The 24,613-nt window shown below is 41.3% G+C and overlaps 1 protein-coding gene across 1 annotated transcript; it reads right to left on the bottom strand.

Annotated features, from left to right (window-relative positions):
• Nucleotides 1-821: 821 nt before the first annotated feature.
• GGH (gamma-glutamyl hydrolase) lies at nucleotides 822-24,613 on the bottom strand. The gene is made up of 9 exons (XM_030859671.3): nucleotides 24,396-24,613; nucleotides 21,340-21,454; nucleotides 17,322-17,372; nucleotides 13,458-13,542; nucleotides 10,056-10,194; nucleotides 7,540-7,646; nucleotides 7,366-7,456; nucleotides 3,261-3,398; nucleotides 822-1,741 (listed from the first exon to the last, which is right to left on the bottom strand). The coding sequence occupies exons 1-9, from the start codon at nucleotides 24,502-24,504 to the stop codon at nucleotides 1,620-1,622; spliced, it is 957 nt and encodes a 318-aa protein (XP_030715531.1). The 5' UTR covers nucleotides 24,505-24,613; the 3' UTR covers nucleotides 822-1,619.

Raw genomic sequence — 24,613 nt, forward strand, 5'->3', positions numbered from 1 at the left:
ACAAATTGTGGTGGGCGATGAAAAGTGGATACTGCACAACAATGTGGAACGGAAGAGATCATGGGGCAAGTGAAATAAACCACCACCCACCACACCAAAGGCTGGTCTCCATCCGAAGAAGGTGATGTTGTATATATGGTGCGATTGGAAGGGAGTCCTCTATTACGAGCTCCTTCTGGAAAACCAAACGATTAACTCCAACACGTACTGTTCCCAATTAGACCAACTGAAAGCAGCACTCAACAAAAAACACCTGGAATTAGTCAACAGAAAACGTGTAATCTTCCATCAGGATACTGCAAGACCGCATGTTTCTTTGATGACCAGGCAAAAACTGTTACAGCTTGGCTGGGAAGTTCTGATTCATCTGCCGTATTCACGGGGCATTGCACCTTCGGATTTCCATTTATTTAGGTCTTCACAAAATTCTCTTAATGGAAAAAATTTTAATTCCCCGGAAGACTGTAAAAGGTACCTGGTACAGTTCTTTGCTCAAAAAGGTAAAATGTTCTGGGAAGATGGAATTATGAAGTTGCCTGAAAAATGGCAGAAGGTAGTGGAATAAAAGGGTGAATATGTTTTTCAATAAAGTTCTTGGTGAAAATGAAAAATGTGTCTTTTATTTTTACTTGAAAACTGAAGGCACTTTTTGGCCAACCCAATAAATATACATATATACAAACATATATACATATGTATACATACACATATGTATGTATATATATTCCATATATATGTATACATATATATACATTCCATTATGTATACACACACACACACTGGAATATTATTCAGCTATAAAAAAGAATGAAATCTTGCCATTTGTGGCAACATAGATGGATCCGGAGGGTATTATTCTAAGTGAAATAAGTCAGACAGAGAAAGACAAATACTGAATGATTTTAGTTATATATGTGATCTAAAAAATAAAACAAATGAACAAACACATCTAAACAGAAACAGTCATAGATACAGAGAATGAACAGGTAGTCACCAGAGGGGAGAAAGGCAGGGGGTAGGGCAGAGTAGGTAAAGGGGATTAAGAGATATAAACTTCCAGTTACAAAATAAGTTAAGTCCTGAAGATGTAATATACACAGAGAAAATACAGTCAATGATACTGTAACAATCTCCTATGGTGACATTAACTGGACTTATTGTGATGATCATTTTATAATGTATACAAATATCAAATCACTATGTTGCACACCTAAAACTCATATAATGTTGTATGTTAATTATAACTCAATAAAAATTAATAAAAAATAAAGAGTCTTCAGCAAGGATGAGGTAGGTGGATGGGTAGGGAGTGGTATGTATTTCCAGAATCAATCAATTAGAAAAAATGAAATATCTGTATTTTCAATAAATTTATTTTTTTCTAATCTTCAGAAAAAAGAAAGCTTTTCCATGAAAAACACTCAGATTATGTATCTGTCTCACTGACTGATTATCAAATGTGATATAAATAGTCAAATATACTGAATGAAGAATCAGAGCCAGTAACATCATAGAAAAGGAATCTCTGTGGCCTTCTATTATCGTCATGAGTAACAAGTTATTACAACAGTTTAATCATGGAGTTAATCAAAATTTCTCTGTTAACACATTGAAGGCTTTCAATCAAATATATAACTTTGCTGAAACGAAGAAATGTTCCCAGTATAAACTGGACGGTACTGATAAATTAGTGCTTTGCCCTCTTCAACATCAGATTCAAAATGGTGATTGTTTTTCCGAGCTGCAAGAAAAAGAAAGCGTTAATTTTTAAAAAGATAGGATACAATTTTCAAAAGGCTACTTTAAAATATTTCTTCCTATAATCAGCATTATTAAGTGGGATAATACCAGCAAAAAGGAAAAACGTCTTACCAAATTCCCCCAAATAAAGCAGCACCTGATTTGGAGTAGAGCCTTCCTGACAGCAGCCGTGCTAACCCTGCACCAGACCCCACGTGGCGCTCACTCCCCTTTCATTCAAACGCCTACCACACGCCTACTGTGTGCATAGCTTGATGTAGGGCCTGGGGATGGCGACATCCACAAGGCAAGGTCCTAACGCTCAAGAAGTCTTGTCTAGTCACCACACAGAAGTTTTTATAGACTAATCAGGAGGACGCTTCAAGAGGTTGGAGAAACTGGCAAAGCTGAGGCAGGGGAGAAGGGAGGCATCTCCCCCAGGTAAGGCAGAAATTTGAAAAGCAAGGAGGCACAAAGAAGTCGCATGGCGAAACTTCAGGTGTGAGGGGGTGAGGGCTCAGACTTTACCCTAAAGTCAAAATAAAGTAAATACAGGCCTCCGTGGCATTTTTAGAAAGAGGGATGTTGGAAAATGAAGGCCATGTAGCCGTTCCTGTGATACTGCTGCAGGGAGCCTTGCTCTGCTCTCTGCTGTTCTCATCACTCCTATACGAACGACATGAAAATGTTTCTTGGGACTAATACTACACCCGGGAGAACTTTTTTTTAATTTGGGGTTTTTGTAATGAAATGACCCGTTCACCGGAGCACAATTCTAAACCACAGTGAACTCAGGAGGAAGCACTTTACCTGCGAGTGTGGACGGAGGGTTGATAAAACCTCAGGGCAAGCGTGAAGGGAGGATGCAAACAAAGTTCATGGAAATCTTCCCGGGGCCGCGACTTGCCAGAGCGACGCCCTAATCCCTTGCAAGTTATGTTCGTAGCTCTGTCTTACACCCATATCACTCAACTAAAACCCAAGCATCTATAGCCAAATTCTCAATTTACCCACAAACATAACCTAGCATGACTATGCCTGTGTTTTCATCATGAAAAAGCAGGCAAAGCGTATTAACTTTCTCCACTGTGCCAATACCTACAGATAGGCAGCCTTAAAACCACAGACTGATGAGTATAGAGTCAATTTACATAATTGTCTTGGAAAAGTAAGATCTAATCCTCAGAGAATGTCATAATTAAATCATTATCCCTAAAAAGAGTAATTGGAGGGGAATCTAAAAAAAAAAGGACTCAAGAAAACAAAACAAAACAATCTTTATGCTGTTGTTCAGGAAATCAGCCCACTTAAGACTGTACAGTACCGTTAACTGAAAGAACTGTCCTGGTTTGATCTGAATGACTAATATCTCAATTTCAGGGCTTTCACATGAATTAATTTTTTTAAAAGTTAAACCTACAAAACATTTACAGAGTAAAAGTACACAGAAGTTCAGATGAGGGCGATTTCCTTCAAAACCACACTAGAGAGACAAAATTATAACCCCTGCCCCATATTACCTTCAGCCACAAAGAACTCTGCTAAATAAAATGCAGCCCTCACAGCATTAGGCGCATGGGAAATGCCTTTTAATTTGCCCCACTCATAAGGAGCTTTCTCTGGGTGCCACTGGACACCATACACCGGATACTGGTATCCTGCACAAAGAACATAGACTGGTGAGTATTAAGTAGTAACAATGGTCTGGGATGTTACTTAACAATTAAATTATGTTTTACATGCTGTGTAAAACATTATTTTTATAACACCCAATGTCAGACAAAATTAAACTGTGCACATTCTCTCAGACACAAACAATTTCAGTTCACAGTCAATGTGAAAGTTCACAATATAATATTTCACTGACTTACAACCTTTTATAATTTGAAATACGATTCCGTTTACTAGGTGATCAGAGTAGAGTGAAATAACTGAGCCTTTGAATATATCCCAGCTCAATAGTAAACCGCACATCTGATTAGTCACAAGTTTCTTCTACAACTCTCTTCCCCCCACTTCATACCGCATTTTCATCCCCTCCTATAATGACATTCACATGAGCATGAACTGCGCCAGCATCTTTAATGCCCTTTTACATAAGTCTCAGGCTCAACTGTGTCTCTGTCTCAGTCTATGGAAAGGTTCATGGTTTCATGCTGACAATTTTTAAATAGTTTTTAAAAGTTTAAATTTGGTGTGAAAGATTTTTAGTAATGTACTTCACTTATTTTTAGAATTCTTAAATATCTTTATATACAAAAATGATACGATTCCTAGGATTTACTCCAAAAACTAAGCTGGTATGAGGAGAAAATAGATATGAAACAACAATGGCCATATAAATGTGATAGTTGTTGAAGCTTAGAGAAAGGTACCCAGGGGATCATTACATTACTCTCTCTACTTCTAAATATGGCTTTAAAATTCCATAATTTTTTAAAAAATATGTGTAATATTTACACCTTCTGAGAAATATCTATACTCATCTCTTTTTTTCTTCACATATGCCTTTCCTCATTTTAATTGAAAAAAAAATCCTCCCTCTATTATTCTTGCTTTGAAATTATAACCCTGACTACCACGGGAAATACTTAGAGAAATGAATTATCCAAAAGTAGAGATATCTAGGGAAAAGGGTACTGTCCGCATATCCCATGAGACTCTGCTAAGAGAGATCATGTCAGAAGAAGGAAACCTATTTTATCCTAGCCTTCTTCAGTCTAGATTCACAAGAGAAAAGAACCTACCAGCAAGCAGCTCCGGTCACTCTACTCCATCCCTCCCCACTGCGCCCTCCCCCCCCCCTTCTTTGTGAAATACTCTCTTTCTCTGTCTTGAACCACATGTGATGCCACCAGCAGGAGACCCATGGGCTGGATGACCAGGAAATTAACTGTTACACATAGGTAACTGAAAGGCAGATCTTCTAATATATTTCTTTGAGATATGAAAAGTATTATTTAGAACAAGAAATACCCTAAGTGGTGGTGCAGTGGTTAAGAATCCGCCTGCCAATGCAGGGGACACAGGTTCAAGCCCTGATCTGGGAAGATCCCACATGCCGCGGATCAATGAAGCCCATGCGCCACAACTACTGAGCCTGCACTCTAGAGCCCAAGAGGCACGACTACTGAGCCCACGCACCACAACTACTGAAGCCCACGCGCCTACAGCTCGTGCTCTGCAACAAGAGAAGCCACCGCAATGAGAAGCCCATGCACCTCAAAGAAGAGTAGCCCCCGCTCGCTGCAACCAGAGAAAGCCTGCGTGCGGCAGCAAAGACCCAACACACCCATAAATTAATTAATTAATTAATTAATTAAATTTATTTAAAAAAAGAAATACCCTAAGTGATAAATTGTAATAAAGATTTTTCAGATAGATGAATGGATAGGACAGAGATACACACTGACATTCAGAAGCAAGTTGAGATTTACTCATTTTTTGTAAACTGCGTCAATAAAAGATCAATGCAGGTTCCTGACAACTCTAGGAATCACGCCCTGGCTCACTAATTTAGAACAAAATATCAAAAACAGGAAGGAAATGCGCATATAGGAGCATCTCAAGTGTTTCTATCTAGTAGGTGTCAGAAAACTTTCAGAAGATAAAAATTTCAAATGAGCCTGGTATGATGACATAGCCAGGAACAGAACCAACATGAAGTCCTATTCCCTAATTTCCAAGCCAATACTCTTTCATTTAAATAATTACTCATCTATTCAACATCTACTGAGATTTCCATAAAGTCCTGGAAACACAAAGAATGACAGAGTCCCAGCTCTCAATGAGCTCTTAGCCTAGGAGGAAAGACAGAACATGAGCAAATAAGTGCAAAGAGACATTCCTAGGAAGTGCAGAGCAAGTATAAAGGAGGAGCACTGAGGATGTGGCGAGAAAGGATAACGGGCAGGGATGGCCTCCAGGAGCTGACCACTGCCCTGAGTTCTTAAAGCTAGCTAAGAGGCCATCAGCAGAAGGGAATGGGGAGGAAGGAAAGCTTTTCAGAGGAGAGGAAAGAGCATAAGGAAAAGCACGGGGGCAAGAAGTGCTGCTCTGTGGAGGGCTGTGTGTACTGAACAGGGTGCATGGAATCCAGGCTAGCGAGGGCTGCGGGGGAGACCTTGAGTAAATGACTGGGAAATCCAGACTCCATCCTCCAAGTGCTGAAGAGCCACTGAGGAGCTTTCTCCCCAAGCAATGTAGTCAGACTGGAATCTCGGGGGATTGCTGGTGACCGGCTGGAAGGCAGGTTTGTGGAACGGTTAGGAGCTCCTGCGGCAACACAGGTGGCAGGTGGTTTATGCTGCAGTCGGACAGGAGGAATAGAGAGATGTGGGAAGAAGAATTCCCAAGAAGGATGTGGGAAGTAGCAAGTGGCACGGACTTCTTAGATGTGGAGGATGAGGGCCGGAAGTCAAGGGCAGCCAACACTAGATGATGCGGTGAATGGCAACGCTGTCAACTAAAGTAAGAAATACAGGAGGGGAAACAGGGTTAGAGAGAGAAGTTCAGAGTGGTTCACTTCAGACTGCATTCATCAGCCTTCCCAGAATTCCGGGGAGGTCGTTTCTGAACCTTCAGATATCTGACCTCCCCCAACAAGGGAGCCAGTGACATGGCCACAACCTGCGAATAGCATGAACTACTTCTGCCTCGTCCCAGTTGACTCCAGTCCAGTGCTCGGGCCTCGCCAGTAGCACCAATCAGTCTCGCCAGCTGACAGACCACCTACTGCTTCTGCAAGCTCTCATTCATGGTACTTTGCTTCCTTGTGCACTTGTGATGTTTTGGCTGTGAACCAATCACTTTCCTTAAAACCTCATATGGAAACTTCTTAAAAGTCCCGGAAAAATGTAGGTTCCTCCAGAGAGCACTACTGACGTTTGTTTCTGACACACACGTTGAGGCACTATCAGTCCGAGATAGCTTCAAACACACTTTTTGACTTAAGATGTGCCGAACTTCCCAGTTAGTATAGCGCGGGCCACGCTAGACCGGCCTGTCATGAAAACACTCGGGGCTTTACTGATTTACCAGCCCACCCGCTTAGCGCTACGGTTCAGGATGGCAAACTCTCCCTGCAGTTGTGCAGGCAGGATTCACGGAGGGTCCAGCCTTCTGCGTCCTGCTCCACGGGGGTACTCTCCAGGGAGGGGGGGTCCTGAGCTTCATCTCAAGCTCTCCTGACTCAATAATAAGGCTGGTTTAAATACTCCACTTACCTCCTGCAATTTGGGGTCTGAATACCCTTACTGTCACTTCATCAATGTATTTACTTAGGAAGATGTTTTTCTGTATGTCAGTCACATTTTTTGCTGTTGTCTGCAGCACGTACTTAAGCTGCAGTATTGCTAGAAACAGAAATCACTTTCTCCATTTATTTCTTCATCCACTCTCCCCTTACTCTTCACTTCCCCTTTTCATCACCCTATCATAGAGGGTGACCCAGGTAAACCACAACTGATTTGGAACATGGGCAAAACAGGCCTCCTGTCTCCAAAAATGCCCTAACTTCTAACTTCAGTCCCCAAAGTAACATGATCTTATTCATAAGTGAACTATAAAATCAAAATTAATAAATATAATAAGTAAAATAAAGTGTACATCTGCAGTGATACATACCTTCCATTGTTGAAATAAACTCAATAGAGCCATCTGTATTTGTAGTTAATATATTGAAAAACGCCTTTAACTTTTCATTCATTGTAAAATTCTAAAGTGCAAAAATAAAAACAAAATAATTACTTCTGTAGTAAATCTAAATGCATTAATTTCATTGTGTTATTAATGTGATACCTTCACAGAGAGGCTCCACTTGTGGAAATTTGCAGTCAGAGGTTCTATTGCTAATGACAGCAACAAGTCAGCAGGAAAATTCTCGAACATTCTGCTCTGCAATGGACCTGAAATAATTCAAGCATAAAAAGAAATAATTTAAACACAGAAAAAATAAAATCCATTGAAGTCAACTGATCTTCAGCCAGAGAGAGGCCATTGTTAAGACATAATCAAGATGACTAAATGATATGCAAACACATCGTTTCCACAGAAGTATTCTAGTCAAGCACAAAATAAGTTTAACACACAATTCCAAATATGTTCCATACTTAAGTACTTTTCTTGTAGAACTGTAACATAAATAACTAAAATTCTTCAGACGTGATAACGAGCAGGCTAGCCATAGAGTAAGCAGAGGATTTCAAAATGAGTTCTCTAGACAGCGCTGAAAAATAGGTGAAATTTTCCACATGTGTATATATTTGTTTTCTCAGGAAAGGACCCAGAACTTTTAACACATTTTCAAAGGTATCTGGGACTTAAACGGTTAAAAATACCAACAACGTAGGAAAAAACATTAACCAGGCCAAGATAATTCTACTCACTAAATAGATCAAAAGAAGCAATGGTATTCCCTGGTGGCGCAGTGGTTGAGAGTCTGCCTGCCGGTGCAGGGGACAAGGGTTCGTGCCCCAATCCGGGAAGATCCCACATGCCGTGGAGCGGCTGGGCCCGTGAGCCCTGGCCGCTGAGCCTGCGCGTCCGGAGCCTGTGCTCCGTCCACAACGGGAGAGGCCACAACAATGAGAGGCCCGCGTACCGCAAAAAAAAAAAAGCAATTTACCTCAATGAAGGCTCTGGAGTCTGACACAGACATATGCCAGCAAAGGGATAAGAAAATCCTGACGGTGTTCAAGGCCCTAACGCCAGCTGTCCCTCAATGAATCCCTCATTCAGGATGCTAATGGCTTCCATTAGAATCCCAGAGCCCTACATAATAAAAATCCGCTGATACCTTACTTCAGCAGATTTCATTCCTTTTTTTGTATAAACTCGGTTTTAACCACATACAACCAAAAGAGACTGACCTGATACATACACTTCCCACAGGATTCTTGCAGTAATTAAGTGAGATAATATGAGAAAGAGCTTTGAAAAGTATAGAGCATTTTATAGATTCTATGTATAACAACTACTACTTTCTATCCAAAATCCTTTTGAGAACAGGAATGGTTGGTAGCATTCAACATTCAATTCTGATGATTCAGAAATCAAGTAACCTCCAAGAATCATGATCTATTTACACAGATTGGTAAATAAAGCATTTGTCTGGTCTTTGTCCTGGGTTCCTGACGGGGAGCTTTTAAACTCTTGGAATTTCCGGACTGATAGGTGTGTCTTTGTAATGCTAATGAGGTGACACAAGGTGGCCCCTGGACAGCTTCAGGATGAGGCTGGTTATCAGAAAAACTAACCACGTGATTATAGCAGGTCTGACTTTACCTGGCTATGTAGTGCAATGGACATGCATTGGACTTCTAGAGCAGGTCTGACTTTGAGCTAGCCTGATCTCCAGGGATGAGACAGGGACTGGAGATTGAGTTCAATAACACGGCCAATGATTTAATCAACCATGCCTTCATAATAAAGTCCCGATAAAAACTCTGAGCACCAAAGTTCACCGGAGCTACAGGGATGGTGAACATATTGATGTGCCAGGAGGGTGACGTGCCCTGACTCAACAGGGAGAGGGCAAGAAGTTCTATATTCCCTCACAGACCTTGCCCCATGTGTATCCTTTACAGTAAAACTCTTTATTGCAAACATAGCACTTTCCTGAGTTCTGAGAGTCATTCCAGTTCATTATTAAACCCGAGGGGGATTGTGGGAATCCCAAGATTCATGGCCATCTGATCAGATGTATGGGTGGCCTCGGGGTATGACTCGCGGCTGGTATCCGACAGAAGGGCAGTCTAGTCACGGAGATAACCTTTAACTGGAGTCTGTGCTAACTCCAGGTCCTTAGTACTAGAATGGAATTGCAGTGCACCCTATCTGGGATCCAAACGGAGTACACAGCCAAGGGAAAAATGCTGACTATAATAATAAGAGCTAACACTTATTAGAGTAATATTTAAAGTGCTTATCAGAGTACCTGGAAAACATTATCTTATTTAATTCTCACAAAAAAATCCTAAGAGGTAAACGCTTTTACAAATCAGGAAATTAAAGCTAAGAGAGGGTAAATGATTCCCCAAGGCAGCAGTGACAACGCTAGGGCTCAACACCAAGTCTGACTTTAGAGTTTTTAATCATGCACTGTCCTGACGTCACTAGAAGCAATAAGTTATCAACATTCAAAATTCCTTAAGCCAGCTTTATAACTCAGTACAAAAAGTGACCATTCACATCTTCAGCCTGTGCAAATAATTTAAAAATTAACAAATGTTATGAACATATTTTTACTCTGATATTTGCAACTTATTAATCCTGCCCAGTTAATATTTTTTTCAGGATCAAAAGAGAATTCTTACCTCTAGTGAAGTTCAGTGGCATTTTAATTCCAACAGTATCTGTGAGGGTTAATAAGCTCTCTCCACTGACCAGATACGTAAGCTCTTCAAATCCAAGACAGGTCCCCCACGTGGGAAAATAGTCTCCATTACCAAAACCCTGTGCAGAATAAAGAGAAAACTAAGCTTACTCAAACTTTTCAAAATAAAAATTATACATTTGATTTGTCATACAAGATTGGCACCTGAGGTATACATGGATTTCTAAGGAGTTTTCCAGGATCAATAGTAGTAGGCTATCACTTACTCTCTCTTCTATCAGTAGGATATCACTTAATTTCTCTTTAGATCAAGCTCCCACATAATAGTTCAGGTTTAATTAACCAAACTATCCAAACTCAGTTGTGCTGGGAAAGATACAGACATTTGCCAGTCAACTACCGAACAACACATGTAACATTCAGGGACTGTAAATATCAAGGATGATGCTAGATAAATGCCTATTTACACATTTTCTACAAATCTTGTTGCTTTAAATGACTGTCCAGTTTTGAACGTACTCTGAATGGAAGTCTTTCCTCCATTATCTCAGAATTTATAGTAACAGCTGCATTACACCACCTTCAGCTAATCAGATTTAAATCAGGTGAAAGCCATGATCTGGAAGGAAAGGAACAGTCGGCAAGCAAAAGTAAAATAAAATTTCAGAGAGTAAAAGCTGTCAACTAAAAAAGTACAAATGTACTGGGTTTCTTCAGAGGAAGTCACAACAACCAGTGTGACTGGGGGAGAAGCATTCCAGCAACTGAATTTTCTGATTAAAGATTAAACCCAAGTGTGCTGATAGTTACAAAACTGGGTTTTGTAACTTTTCTAAAAGCAGTGGTTTTCCTGCATAGACTGTAAAATATAACCTAACAGGGCTTCCCTGGTGGCGCAGTGGTTGAGAGTCCACCTGCCGATGCAGAGGACGCAGGTTCGTGCCCCGGTCTGGGAAGATCCCACGTGCCGCGGAGCGGCTGGGCCCATGAGCCATGGCCGCTGAGCCTGCTCGTCCGGAGCCTGTGCTCCACAATGGGAGAGGCCACAACAGTGGGAGGCCCACGTACCGCAAAAAAAAAAATTAATTAATTAAAAAAAATATATATATATATATTTATAACCTAATAGTAACTCATTTTAAATGAGGAAATTGTTAGGGAGTTTTTTTTCTGTTCTTCAATGAGAAAAATATAGAACAGCATTAATTCCTATACTTCCTATCTCAAGATAGGATTTTAATACTTTTATATGCAAGTCTGGAAAATTTTATTTTTAGAAGTTAGAATTGTATACGTTATGTTGAAGGGTCTTACTGCATCCACTTACAATAAACACAAAAGAGGGCTGAACTGTTCTCTGTTTCCATATGCACACCAAACTTGATTTCTGAACTAAATGTTAAATCCCCATTTGCTGGGACCACATCTTTTGTTTGTTGTGATCAGCAGAGCAAAGGACACAGAGTGAAACCGAATAGATCTCACAGAAATCACTTCTCAGGGCTTCTTCATCAGGGCCTGTGGACCCCAGTGGCTACAGCTAAATGGAAGTTCAAGGTTGCTAAGCTTTTTTCTTTGCTTTGAAATCTTCAAGTAGCTAATTACATTTTTTAAAATTTATTTATTTTTATTTATTTATTATTTTTGGCTGTGTTGGGTCTTCATTGCTGCGCACAGGCTTTCTCTAGTTACGGCGAGCAGGGGCTACTCTTTGTTGCGGTGCGCGGGCTTCTCATTGCAGAGCACGGGCTCTAGGCGCGCGGGCTTCAGTAGCTGTGGCACGCGGGCTCTAGAGCACAGGCTCAGTAGTTGTGGTGCACGGGCTTAGTTGCTCCGCGGCATGTGGGATCTTCCTGGACCAGGGCTCGAACCCGTGTCCCTTGCACTGGCAGGTGGATTCTTAACCACTGTGCCACCAGAGAAGCCCTAATTATATTTTTTTAAATAGGCCTTTGGGTCTTACGGGTTAGGTGGCTCCTTTTTTTTTAAATTGAACAAGCCAGTTACATGAGTCTCTATATGCAAAGGAAGAGTGGCTTTATAATGTTCATATATATGCTTTCCAAATGCATTTTAAATCACTCATGTTATAAAATCTCAATTTTGTTCCCTAGTTTTTCCAAAAAATATCCACTGAGCATGTACTAAGTACATGGAACCATATGATATGAAATGAGGAATGCCTCAAAGGGTGTCAGAGCCATGCAATCTGATGAGACATGAACAGCTAACTTCAAGATATTCTGTCTCTGGGCTTCCCTGAAAAGCTGGCTAAGGCACAAATTAGGGACAGGGTAGAAAGGAACAGCCTAAGCAGATCTGAAAGTAGGAGGAAACAGAGTATGTGCTGGAAATACCAGCCTGGCTGCAATTACCTGCACAAGCAAAGTCTGGAAAAGGTGAGCTGTGGACACACTGTATATCTTGACTCAAAGACTATAAAAGGCTACATACAGGTCATCAAGCCAAGCCATTAAGTTTTCAAACAAGCATCTCATATGTTAAAAGCAGTTTCTTAGGGAAATATTTAAGGTTGGGGGAGATAGTAGGACCAGCAAGATTAATTAGAAAATTGCTGTTAACAGTTCAGGGGAGAAATAGCCAGGGTCTGAGCTATGGTGCAAAGGCAGGAGCAGTCTTTTTAGGAGACTAAAAAGGAATCAAGAGGCTCTGCAAGTCACGGAGAGGAGATGAGAATTAACAACACATGAACAGGGACTTCCCTGGTGGCACAGTGGTTAAGAATACGCCTGCCAATGCAGGGGACACAGTTCGAGCCCTGGTCCAGGACAATCCCACATGCCGCGGAGCAACTAAGCCCGTGCGCCACAACTACTGAGGCTGCGTTCTAGAGCCCATGAGCCACAACTACTGAGCCCGCATGCCACAGCTACTGAAGCCCACATGCCTAGAGCCCGTGCTCCGTAACAACAGAAGCTACCGCAATGAGAAGCCCACGCACAGCAATGAAGAGTAGCTCCGCTCACCGCGACTAGAGAAAGCCCGCATGCAACAACAAAGACCCAACACAGTCAAAAAAATAATTAAAAAAAAAAAAAACACAACACATGAACAATGCCCAGTACATAATGAAGCCAGCTTACTTGGCCACCATGAGGGCCTGGTTCACATTAATGAGCCCAAACAGAGAGGGCCGGCCAGCAGGGCCCTGAGGCTCCCTGGAGCCCAGAATTAAATGAAGCGCAGAGAAAATGGCCAAGAGCTGCCACTGGCTGGAAAAGAACAGGCACCCCAACAGCTAAAGGTGTGACGAGACTAGGGTAATTGTGCAGAAAGTATTACCACGTGCTTAAAAAAGGAATTATCCTCGTGGAAAATTACAAAAGCTCACCTGGAATAATAAGAAATAACTGAGGTTTACCTGTATGGCCAACTTGTAAAATATTTTAGCCACGTGGGCGTAACCTGAATTTATGAGGTCAACACTTCCTCCAGGGAAAAGGATCCTGAAACAACATCAAACAGCGTGCATTTCAACCCCTCCCCACTCCCAGAAAATAAACAATCATTTTATTTTAAAACAACTTTTCCTTACTACATAAGCAGCAAGATCATTAGAGAAAATGAGAAAAATTAGGCAAAAAGAAAATACAAAATATTTACAATCCCACCCATTTGTAAACTATTGCAGTTAACAATGAATTTGTGCATATTCTACCAAACCTCTTGGATAAACAAGTTTATTTTTGAAATAGAGTGTGGATAAATTAAAGTAAAATAAATGGGGGGAGGGGAGGAGAATACACACAGCTAGAAATCAAGTAGAAATAAAATTCCAAGTATAGCTAGGTTTAAATTAAGATGATCAGAGATGCCAAAATCAACTGCAGGTCCATAATCATGAGTCAGGCTTAGCTCACAAAAAAAATCTGTTTTAACAATAAAGAACAAACTAGTCATAAAAATATAGTAGGCTAGAATTAAATATCTATGGAATTTAAAATTTATTATTATTACCCTGAAATCTCTTCAGAAATAAGAATGGTGTTAGAAAATTTTGAAAAAGAACACAATTACCATTCTAAAAAATTCTAGGAGAAAAAGGGGAGTCACAAGCATTTGACTTTATTTTACCCTACCCATAAAGGAGAGAGAGAGAAAAATATTTATGTTTTCATATCAACTTTGTAAACTAACTCTAAAAAGCTCTTAAAGTAACTAAGGATATTCAAAAGAGATTACAAAGGTTGAATTAAATATATTAAAATTTTTGAAAATACTTAAATATGAATTTGAGACATGTGAAATATCACCTTTGAGACTGTGTTCATTCAGTAATAGGTATTAGCCCACAGAGACAAAGATGGGTAATTTTTGCTGTTAGTAGGATCGTGGTCTAGTAGGAAATATATAAACTATAAGGCAGAACATCTGCCACAAAACCAAGCAGAAAACCCTACAGTTTAAAGTGGCTTAATGAAGACTCATTAGCAGTTCTCCCTTTTCATTGACTCAGTATTTAAAAAGCTGCCTCTGAACAAACTTGGTATGTTTAATCTCAAAGTCCATTCATAAAGTAAAACTTGACTGTCCCTCTCGGTTGACAAACTCCTTCAATGCAAGGCTCTGCCTTTTCATCTCTGCAAGCCCCCCCCCCAAAAAATAAAAACTGCATACAAGGCTCAGTAAAGGTGTTTTGGAAGTGGCATTAGAGTCCTGCTCATTGCCTGCTGTATATTTTTGAGGTTCTACCATATACTCTCTCCTGGACTTATTTATCTTTGTCCATGCCAAAGTACACTGCATATAACAGGCATTGTAAATGTTTCACTAAATTGAACTAACTTCACTGTAAATATTTACTGATCCAAACTGAGGTGAATACAAACGACTGTTTTGAACATAGCTTTTTTTAAAAAAATATTAATGAACAGTTTTCTAAAATTTTTAAAAAGTTCTTTTTATAAAAGCTTTACAGTAAAATAGACTCCCTCCATCCCACTCCTGATTAGAAATAACCACCATTATGGGGCTTCCCTGGTGGCGCAGTGGTTAAGAATCTGCCTTCCAATGCAGGGAACGTGTGTTTGATTCCTGGTCAGGGAACTAGATCCCACATGCATGCTGCAACTAAGAGTTCGAATGCCACAACTAAGGAGCCTATAAAGCCACAACTAAGGAGCCCACCTGCTGCAACTAAGACTCACTGCAACAAAAATTAATTAATTAATTAATTAATTTTTTTAAAAAGATGGGTGTTCTTTAAAAAAAAAGAAAAAAGAAATCACCATTAAAATTTGTTATGTTGACCTCATATATGCTATACATATCTCCTCACTCCAACTTTAAAAACAAAAGTAAATGGTAGTATACTATACACACCACTATGTGCCTTGCTTCTTATCACATGGTTCACAGAACAATAGTGATTCAGGGCAACATCTATAGATAGCCTCATGTTTAACCTGTGCATAATATTCTATTATATGCATATAGTCTATTTTTTTATACAATTCCCAACTGATGGACCGTTGGATGGGTTCTAAATCAGAAGTATTTCAAACAATTCTACAATGCATATGTTCGGGCCTAAGTCTTCACATAAGGGGGGATTATATTTTTCTTTCTGTTTTATTATTTTCTTTTTACTGAAGTATAGTTGATTTCTAATGTTGTGTTAGTTTCAGGTATACAGCAAAGTGATTCATTTTTTTATACATATATGTATGTATATGTATGTATGTATATATATTCTTTTTCAGATTACTTTCCCTTATAGGTTATTATAAAATATTGAGTATGTTCCCTGTGCTATACAGTAGGTCCCTGTTGGTTATCTATTTTATATATAGTAGTGTGTATATGTTAAAAGGGGTGATTATATTTGTAAAATCAAATTCCTCTGAAGGGTTTCCTGGGTCATATGGTATGTGCATTTTTAATTTCAATAGATACTGTAAAACTGCCCCCAAGGGCTTCCCTGGTGGCGCAGTGGTTGAGAGTCCGCCTGCCGATGCAGGGGACACGGGTTCGTACCCTGGTCCAGGAAGATCCCACATGCCGTGGAGCGGCTGGGCCTGTGAGCCATGGCCAATGAGCCTGCGCGTCCGGAGCCTGTGCTCCGCAACGGGAGGGGCCACAACAGTGAGAGGCCCGCGTACCACAAAAAAAAAAAAAAAAAAAAAACCTGCCCCCAAAAGACTATATAACTCACCCTGATGGAAGAAATTTTCACCTATTGAGGTATGGGGACATCATCCTGGCTTACACATGACTTGGCTTGAACTTTACGCTAACTAGAACAGCCTATCCTATGGTGCATCAAACAAGTGCTGTACAACTGCTTTAACCACTAAGAAAATAATGCGTTATCCAGAAGTTTCAAAAAAAGTCCACTTTGAAGACGGGGATAAATGTCTCCCCTTCCTATGACGTCCATGCTAGTAGTCCTTCAAAGATAAGGTTCCCTTCCCAGACACCAAGGTCATGCTGACTCGCTGTATATGTGCTAATCTGTCTGTCAAAACCCTGAAGGAATGTACCCTTGTTGTGTTTGATGTTCGTTCTTTGCTCTGTCAAGATATAAAATCGTGTTTTTCCAGAGCACTTTCTTCCTGGGCTATAGTCCTCCATTTGGCTCGAATAAAACTCTCTTCTGTTCCTTAATAATTGTTTATTGATTATTTGGATCAACAACTCCCATAAGTAAAGGATAAGAACACTGTTTCCTCACACCCTCACCACAGAGTACTAGCACATTTTCTGCTCTTTGCTAACTTGATGGGTTTTAATTGCTATAATTAGCTTTCCTCTAATTGTGAGTAATGTTGCACATTTTTTCACATGATTAAGAGGGTTGTTTTTTTTTCTGCGAGCTAAGCAATCATATCTTTTGCGGAGAAGCTAGAGGATATAAAACTTTTTTTCCAAGTTCTATCCAAGTCAGCTTCGGAAAAATAACCAATTAATATTCTCATTCTTAAGACTTATACATCCCCTAAGCAAGCAGTATGCCACGGCCTCCAAAGTGGCTTCAAAACATTTAAGACAAGCATTAAAAGAATAAAGACTATGTCGCACATTAAAAAAAATTGTATGTTGTCTACTGTGTAACATTTATTTCTTAACCTGCCTTCTCTCTGCAGGACTTCTGCACCTCTCAACTCAGAAAACTAGTATTACACCACTGTGAGACAGCTACATAGAAACATGTATTAAATTTATATGCACTTCTTTGCATTGTTTAGACCTCCTACACTATATTAAACCAATGTTGGCAACTTACCCATTAATAGACTTGAAAAGCTTTTCATACTCTTCATCTTTAAGATCAAGCCTGAAAACAATAAAAATAATTACAAAACATCCATTTCCAAAACTTAAGAAGAAAAGTAAGCCTCTAAATGAAGTCACCACATTAATTTTTAAAAGCCGGGTGAAAAATAATTCTTAAATACTGGATTATATCACCTCTCTGCCTTCCTAGAAACATTTTTTTCAAACTACATGAAAGCCACATACTTATATCCTTGTTTTGCTAATCAGACAAGTAAACATGTTTTCCTCTGGTCTAATGTAATTTGATATTGTGAGGTACATGTTAATATGCAAAACATTAAAGACCATGAGATTTGGGTACCAGTAATTTCTCTGCTAGCCAAGATTAAAAAAAAAAAAAGTAAGGATATTCAGTAGTTTTAAGTAAAGACTAAGAGATTTATTAGCATACCCATCTTAACTACAGTAAGCTTCGGCAAAAAATATAAATGCCAAGTCCCTGCTTCAACCCACCCCTACCGCCAACCGCAAAGGTCTCAGAACTACTGTGTATTCACAAGTCAGAAGAGTTCAGATCTAGGTGGTACAGACTACATGCAGGTCCCTGTAGATGGGCCTAATTTGCCCAGGTAATTATTCTGAAGTTCCCTTCATCAAACATCTGGTAAGGTTTTCCTAACAATCACCACGTTATTGATGATCTTATTCCCTTCTCCAGAGAAAACCCACGGGATTAGTCTGTGACAACTGGCTACAACCTTGACTTATGTCACAGTAAGACAGGTTACTCTTCCAGAAGTTCGACGGAATGAAAGGACAAGGGAAAAGAGCATCCTATTTATGAATTCCTGCAAGAACTGTGCTACGTTCAGAGTCTTCTGGTTGTATAAGAGAATAAAAAGGCATAATGCCTTCTCAGATATCAACTACAGTCCATTTCTGCCGCACAGGAAAGTTCTAGAGGCATTAGGACACTTCTCCCATTATTAAGGAGATACCCATGATGCCCGGACGTAGCTGTGCTTTGCCAGAAAACCCCTCTAGGCTCTCCTCTAAGCCCAAATGAGCTGTGCTGTTCAGAAATTCATAATAATCCTCCTCTGGCAGAGAGCCACAGAGCAGTGGGTGACACTGCAGTGGTGCTTACCACTATCTTAAATGGAGGATAGATGGGCAGGTGGCTGTGACTTGGGAAGTGATAGGAAGATGAAATGTGAGTCCCAGTATTCTGCCAGTTCAATCTCCCCAGATTGTGTCAGCAAAGAAGGAACCAGCAGGGACCCAGAATCTTCCCCATGGATATATAAACCAGATGGGCAGCTACCACCACGAGGAGCCAGAACGGATTCAGATCACTCAGCTGCGCTCCAGGGACTCCTACCAGCTAGCCATGCAGCCTGTTTCCAGTCACTTCAGTCATTCTAAGTAAATGGCTCCCCCATTGTCCATGACTGAATTTTCGGGCCCTGTTTATCACTATTAAGGGGCTTAACTGTTGGTTGTGGGCAGGGGGTGTCACAAACTCAAGCGCCTCAGAGGCCTTGCAGGCAAAACAGACCAGGTCACATTCTCTGAACACAGATGGTGCTTCCATGTTATCAGACTTTCTTGAAACAAAAGACCCTCTCAATAAGTTCTTTTTAAAGAAAAGAGCGAAAGTCTGGTAATGATGGCAAATGACACAGCTTCAGCAACGTGAAAAGGAGTGACAGGCGCTGTTGCCAATGGACAGCACGTGCTCCGTTTAAAATGAGCTCCAGAAAACTGCCTTCAAAAAAAAGGAAGCCAAGAATTCAGACTTTTACAAAGTCTTCTGACTTGTACATATTTTAAGCACTGCGTGAATGAAGCACATGTTTAAACCAAGAGCAGCCTGTGGGCAGCCACGTGCCAGCTCTCAGGTGGGGGACACTCGGTGGGTCTCCCTAGTCCTGCGGCGGAAGATCATTATAACCTGAGTGCAGCGGCCACCTGAGGGCGAAGGCAGCAGACAGAAGGCGGAAGGACACCAAAGACAAACTTCTTCAGCTGCTCCAGGATTAGGTCTCCCATCCTCCTCCTTTTCCTTCTAAACTGCAGAAGTTGGTCCCCAGCACCCGAAATTCAGAAATGAATCCAATGTTACCGGTGTGATCACTTGTCTCGTTCTACATTAGGCAATCCTCTGCAGGTTCCTCTGGGAATTAAGCTGTCATGCATTACATTGTTTTTACAGGATCACGTGATTCTAATTCTGAGCAATATACCTTCAAGTGAACTTTGGGAACCCAAGCTGGAAATTAACCTGAATGCTGACAGTCACGGTTTCAGTATCTCAGGCTTAAGTCCCAGTATTCTACAAATCATCAGTTTCAAAACTTCCCTAGTTTCAAAATTTCCCATTTCAAAACTTCTGTCATTCTCATCTATTCCTCCCTGTGCCCTTTCATTCTATTACTCATCAGGTCTTACTGATTTTTTTTTAAAGAATATTTACCCATAGATCCTACAACCACTGCTCTAAGACAAGCCCTTCTCGCTTCACACCTCGCCTACTCACACCTAGCAGCCATCTCTGCACTGGCCTCCCTGCCTTTTTACTCTCCACCTCCCACCTGTGTTATCAGCACTATGTCCTAAAAGAAGAGCTTGCGGAAAAAGCTTCCAGGATCAAAACTTTGCAACACTGTCCTAAGGACTGTCCAGAGCCTCTGCCTCAGCTCTAAAATGCTGCTGTTACCTGGGTTCCAAATAAGATTTCATTTGAAAAATTAGATCTGCTACTATAAAATTGAAGACTAATGTCAAAAGCGAACGTTCATCTTGGAGTAGAGACAGTTAAATGTAAAAGATCAAGCAAAAAGACAATCCTTATGAATCTAAACATAAAACCATTTGGTGGTACCGTTCTCAAAATTGTAATATTTGCATTTTTAGTATTAATGTTCTTTTTGAGCAGTAATTTTCTTTGTTACAATTGTTTAATGCGAAATTATTTACAAAAACAAGTTGCCCAGAGCAAACAGTTGTGTTTTGTGTGTGAAATCACTTATAATGGATTAGGTGAGGGTGCTGGAAGACCCCCAAATATAACCAATTTTGGATGATAAGATAATATCAATACTTACAAGGTTTCTGTTAAAAAATTCAACTCTTTCCAAATCAAAATGACATGCATCATTTATTATCACGTCATGTCATGAATATGACATGAATCATTTTCTTATTCTAGGTCATTATATCACAAAAATAATGTACCTCCTTTAAAATTGCAATACCTGTCATTTATACTGAAGCAACACTGCTGTAGTAGTAATTTCCAAACTTCTATAAATTTATTTATTTATTTATTTTTGCTGTGTTGGGTCTTTGTTTCTGTGTGAGGGCTTTTTCTAGTTGCGGCGAGCGGGAGCCACTCTTCATCGCGGTGCGCGGGCCTCTCACTATCGTGGCCTCTCTTGCCGTGGAGCACAGGCTCCAGACGCGCAGGCTCAGTAGTTGTGGCTTACGGGCTCAGTTGCTCCGCGGCATGTGGGATCTTCCCAGACCAGGGCTCGAACCCGTGTCCCCTGCATTGGCAGGCAGATTCTCAACCACTGTGCCACCAGGGAAGCCCCCAAACTTTTAGAGTAGAGCGCAAAGGTGTTTTAAAAGTCCTCTTCTAGAACACTCCTTGATTCCGTAAGTGTTTCCTTACCCTAATATTACGGGATGAAGTGCCGCTGCAGATGCCTTCACTCCATTACTTTCACGCTGTCTGATGAGGATCACCTTTTCTGGGGGAAAGGTGACTCATCTCATTCTCCGTCTAATACATATGCCTCATGTCTAATGATATCACAGATGCACAGAGCTTCACACCTTAAACGACTTAATGAGAGACTCCTAAGCATTAGATGTGTGACAAAAATCAGGTGTGATGTGAACACACTTGAATGACGTGATCACAGGAGAGAAAGCATTCATTTTAGAGATAAAAGATAATTTTAGAGATAAGACAGCAGTTGCAGCTTGTATTACTCAGAGTAAACACTATCGAATCATACCTTATGGGTACAACTCTTGCACCTGCGGATTCCAGATACTTTACATAGGATGCAGCAATATAGTATTTTCCCAGGATTTTCATGTTCTCACTATGGCACGTTTGCATTAATATTCCTAAATTACAAAAAAAAGAAGTTTCACTTTCAAGCAATTTCCTTTTTTCCTGCTCAGAAACTGAAACACATCACCCTAGAAATGTCACTACTCTACTCATTTAATTCACAGAATTAAATATGAAACTTCTCCTGAGAGCACGTCTATAGAATTTGGGAAAGGAGTAGTGGAGGCTGATGTGAGTTTTAAGTAGTCTTCTCTCTTGCCTCATTAGGGAGGCCAAATAAGCCCCCCAAGTAGGTCTACAATAGCACCAGCCTTTTTCACAAAAGCTAGAATCAACTTCAGAGTACAGATCCTTCAATCTAGAAGGAGGCCTCTCCCTTCCCACACACACACACACACTCTAAGGCACATCGTTTCCTTGACAACAAAGTAAAGGAGTGAAAATATCTTCTATCCATATCTCTCCAACATCATCACCACCACCTTAATCCAAGCAACTAATATCTTGCGTCCCCCCGACCCCAGACTATTATAATAGCCCCTTAAAAGGTCTCTCTGCATCCTTTCTTAAGCAACTGCCTTCCAACTCCATCCAGTTCTCCACATGGAAAGAAATCCGATGACATCACCATTCACTGTTTTGGCATATATTACTGAATCGTACTATATACCAGGCACTGAACTAGGTGCTGGGGACACATGAGTGAACTGAACAAACCAAATCCCTGCTTTGTGGGCTTTAATTCCAGTGTGCGGAAGGGAGAGAAGAGAGGAAACACAGTAAACAAGATCAAAAGGGTAAACAATAGTGTGATGGCTGGTGGTAAGAGCCGAGAAGAAAAGTAAAGCAGCAGAAGAAGGTGTGTGTTTGGGGAAGGAAGGACTGGGTAAGTTCCAATCTACAGGAAAGAAGAAAGTCTCTTAAATGCGGTGGCCAGGCAAGTCCTCTCTCAGAAGGTAGAACATGACACTGTCGGCAGGACTTCAGAGAGGTGAGGGAGTCAGCCACATGCGGGTATCTGGAGGAAGACGGTTCCAGGATGAGGGAATAGCAAGTGCAAGGGCCCCGAGTCGGCTCTGTGCCTGTCCCGCTGCAAGGAGTGCCTGTGACTAGAGTCCTGTGTTGGCAAGGAGACAAAGTGACAGCAAAGGAAATCAGAGAGAGAAGAGAGAGAGATCAAAGCAGCAGGGGGTACCTCCTTGCTTGAGCACTTCGATGGGTTCCTAAACTTTCACAAACTCTACAGACCCTGATGCTCGGGCCCACCTACCGCTCTGGCTGCCTCTTACCCCTGAAACCTCAGCCCCAGCACAGCACTGGCATCCAGGACACATCAAAACACATCTCTCCGGAGAGGATACCTGTGCCTGTATCGCTCACTACTTCACCATTTGGAACACCTTCTGTGTCTCTGCAGGCCACCTGACAGGCAGGGCCGTCCTTATCAGTCAGTCACCTGCATCCCCAGCTTCTTACAATAACTGGTATTCATCAGGCACTCAGTTAACATATATGCCACATGCCAAACTTTGTTCAGTAAGACTGCTTTTCTCCTCATGGAGCGGGAAGATCGCCCTTATTAAGGACAATAACAGTTAGCAGGGAAATAATTAGGGAGTGTCATAGGAAATGGAGTGGTTACAGGACAGGCAAGGATGAGGTGCCACAAAGGCGGGCTGGGGACATGTGGACACAAGGTACTAGAAAGGAGGAAAGTACATTAGAGTAGGTAAGTTCCACCAACTTCTCCCCCGCCCCCTCTCCATCCTGGGACAAGAGCTCGGCTATATTCCCCACCCCTCAAAATGGGACCAAAATTCTACCCATACTTTGAGGCCATCTCATGAATTTCGCGGCTTCTTTTCGTTGATCCTTTGCACTCTTAACTCAGTGCCTTGCACACAGGTATTCAGTTAACTATTTTGTCTTAACGGATCAGGGTAAACCAAAAGCTTACTTACTTTTTCTATACTTGACCCTGGACTTGTTTCCTAGAAACCACTGTTTCTAGCAAAGGGAAAACAATCACTCCTCTTCTTCCCTTTTTCCCTCCCCTCTGCACCCACAATTCCCAGCACACTACATGAGATTATACTTTGAGTTAGTTCCCCTGGGAGATTCTAACCACTATTTTAAGTAGCTTATAAAATAAGGCATTCCGGGTTCCAAATACTGATACACAACACATTTGAAAACTGGGCACTACCAATATACACGAAAAAATGCTCATCTACTTTCTATTTAGTCACACAATACAGTGCCCATCTTCGGGGTGGGGGGAACACACAAAAAACAATATGAAAGGCATAACACTACAGCTAAAATGAGACCATTTTACCTGTCCACACACAAGTTACTTTCTGCAAATTTAAAATCCGGTCCGATTTCTCCTGGGTTGCTTTCCCCTGCCCAGTATCAAATGTCTATTCTGGCAATGCAAATTGATTTTACTCTCTTTTTAAAACATACATTTGTCGAAAACGAAAAATGACATGCTTCACTTTAACACCGAACAGAACTGCCATTAGGATCACACCAGCCGCTGCTGCCCTGCTCTGCTGGAGATGACTAAGACCAAGGTATACCATTATTTCTTGATTATCTAGCCAATTCGATTTTTATACGTTATAATGCATCGTTCCTCGAAATGCGCCCTCAGCCGGTGAAATTTTAATAAAGATAATGCATGTATAGAATTCGTTTAATCAGTAGAAATTCCTAGCTAAGTACAAACAATTAAACCATCCGCAGGATTCTTCACAGTGCACCTTCCTCCCTTCCAATTTTAAGAGCCTTGGAGTTGAGGAAATCAACGAGGCATTAATTAGCTATATTTCAGCACGATCCAAATGATGGCTTGGCCCCTGTGCTACACAGGAAGGCACACATCCTAACCCTGAACTTGGGTCTTCTAGGACAGGACGCAGCCGCCGGAGCGCAGCTGCTGGAAGCGCCCACCGCGGTCCCGGCCCCCGGCCCCCGCCGCCTCCTCACCGATGATGGGCTTCTTGGAGGTGGGGGCGGGAGAAGCGGACAGCCCAAGGCTCGCCGCCCCGCAAAGGACCAGGCCCAGCACTCTCAGCAGAAGACCCAAGCTCGCCATCGCGCTCGCCGCCTCCCGCCGCCTTTCAAAGGCACGGCCGGCGCGCAGCCAAGGGACTCAACCCCAGCCTCCCGGCCGATCCAGGGCTTAGGGCGAGGGCGGTGCTCCG

The sequence above is a fragment of the Globicephala melas genome, chromosome 17, assembly GCF_963455315.2.
Source record: "Globicephala melas chromosome 17, mGloMel1.2, whole genome shotgun sequence".
NCBI classification, from domain to species: Eukaryota; Metazoa; Chordata; class Mammalia; order Artiodactyla; family Delphinidae; genus Globicephala; species Globicephala melas.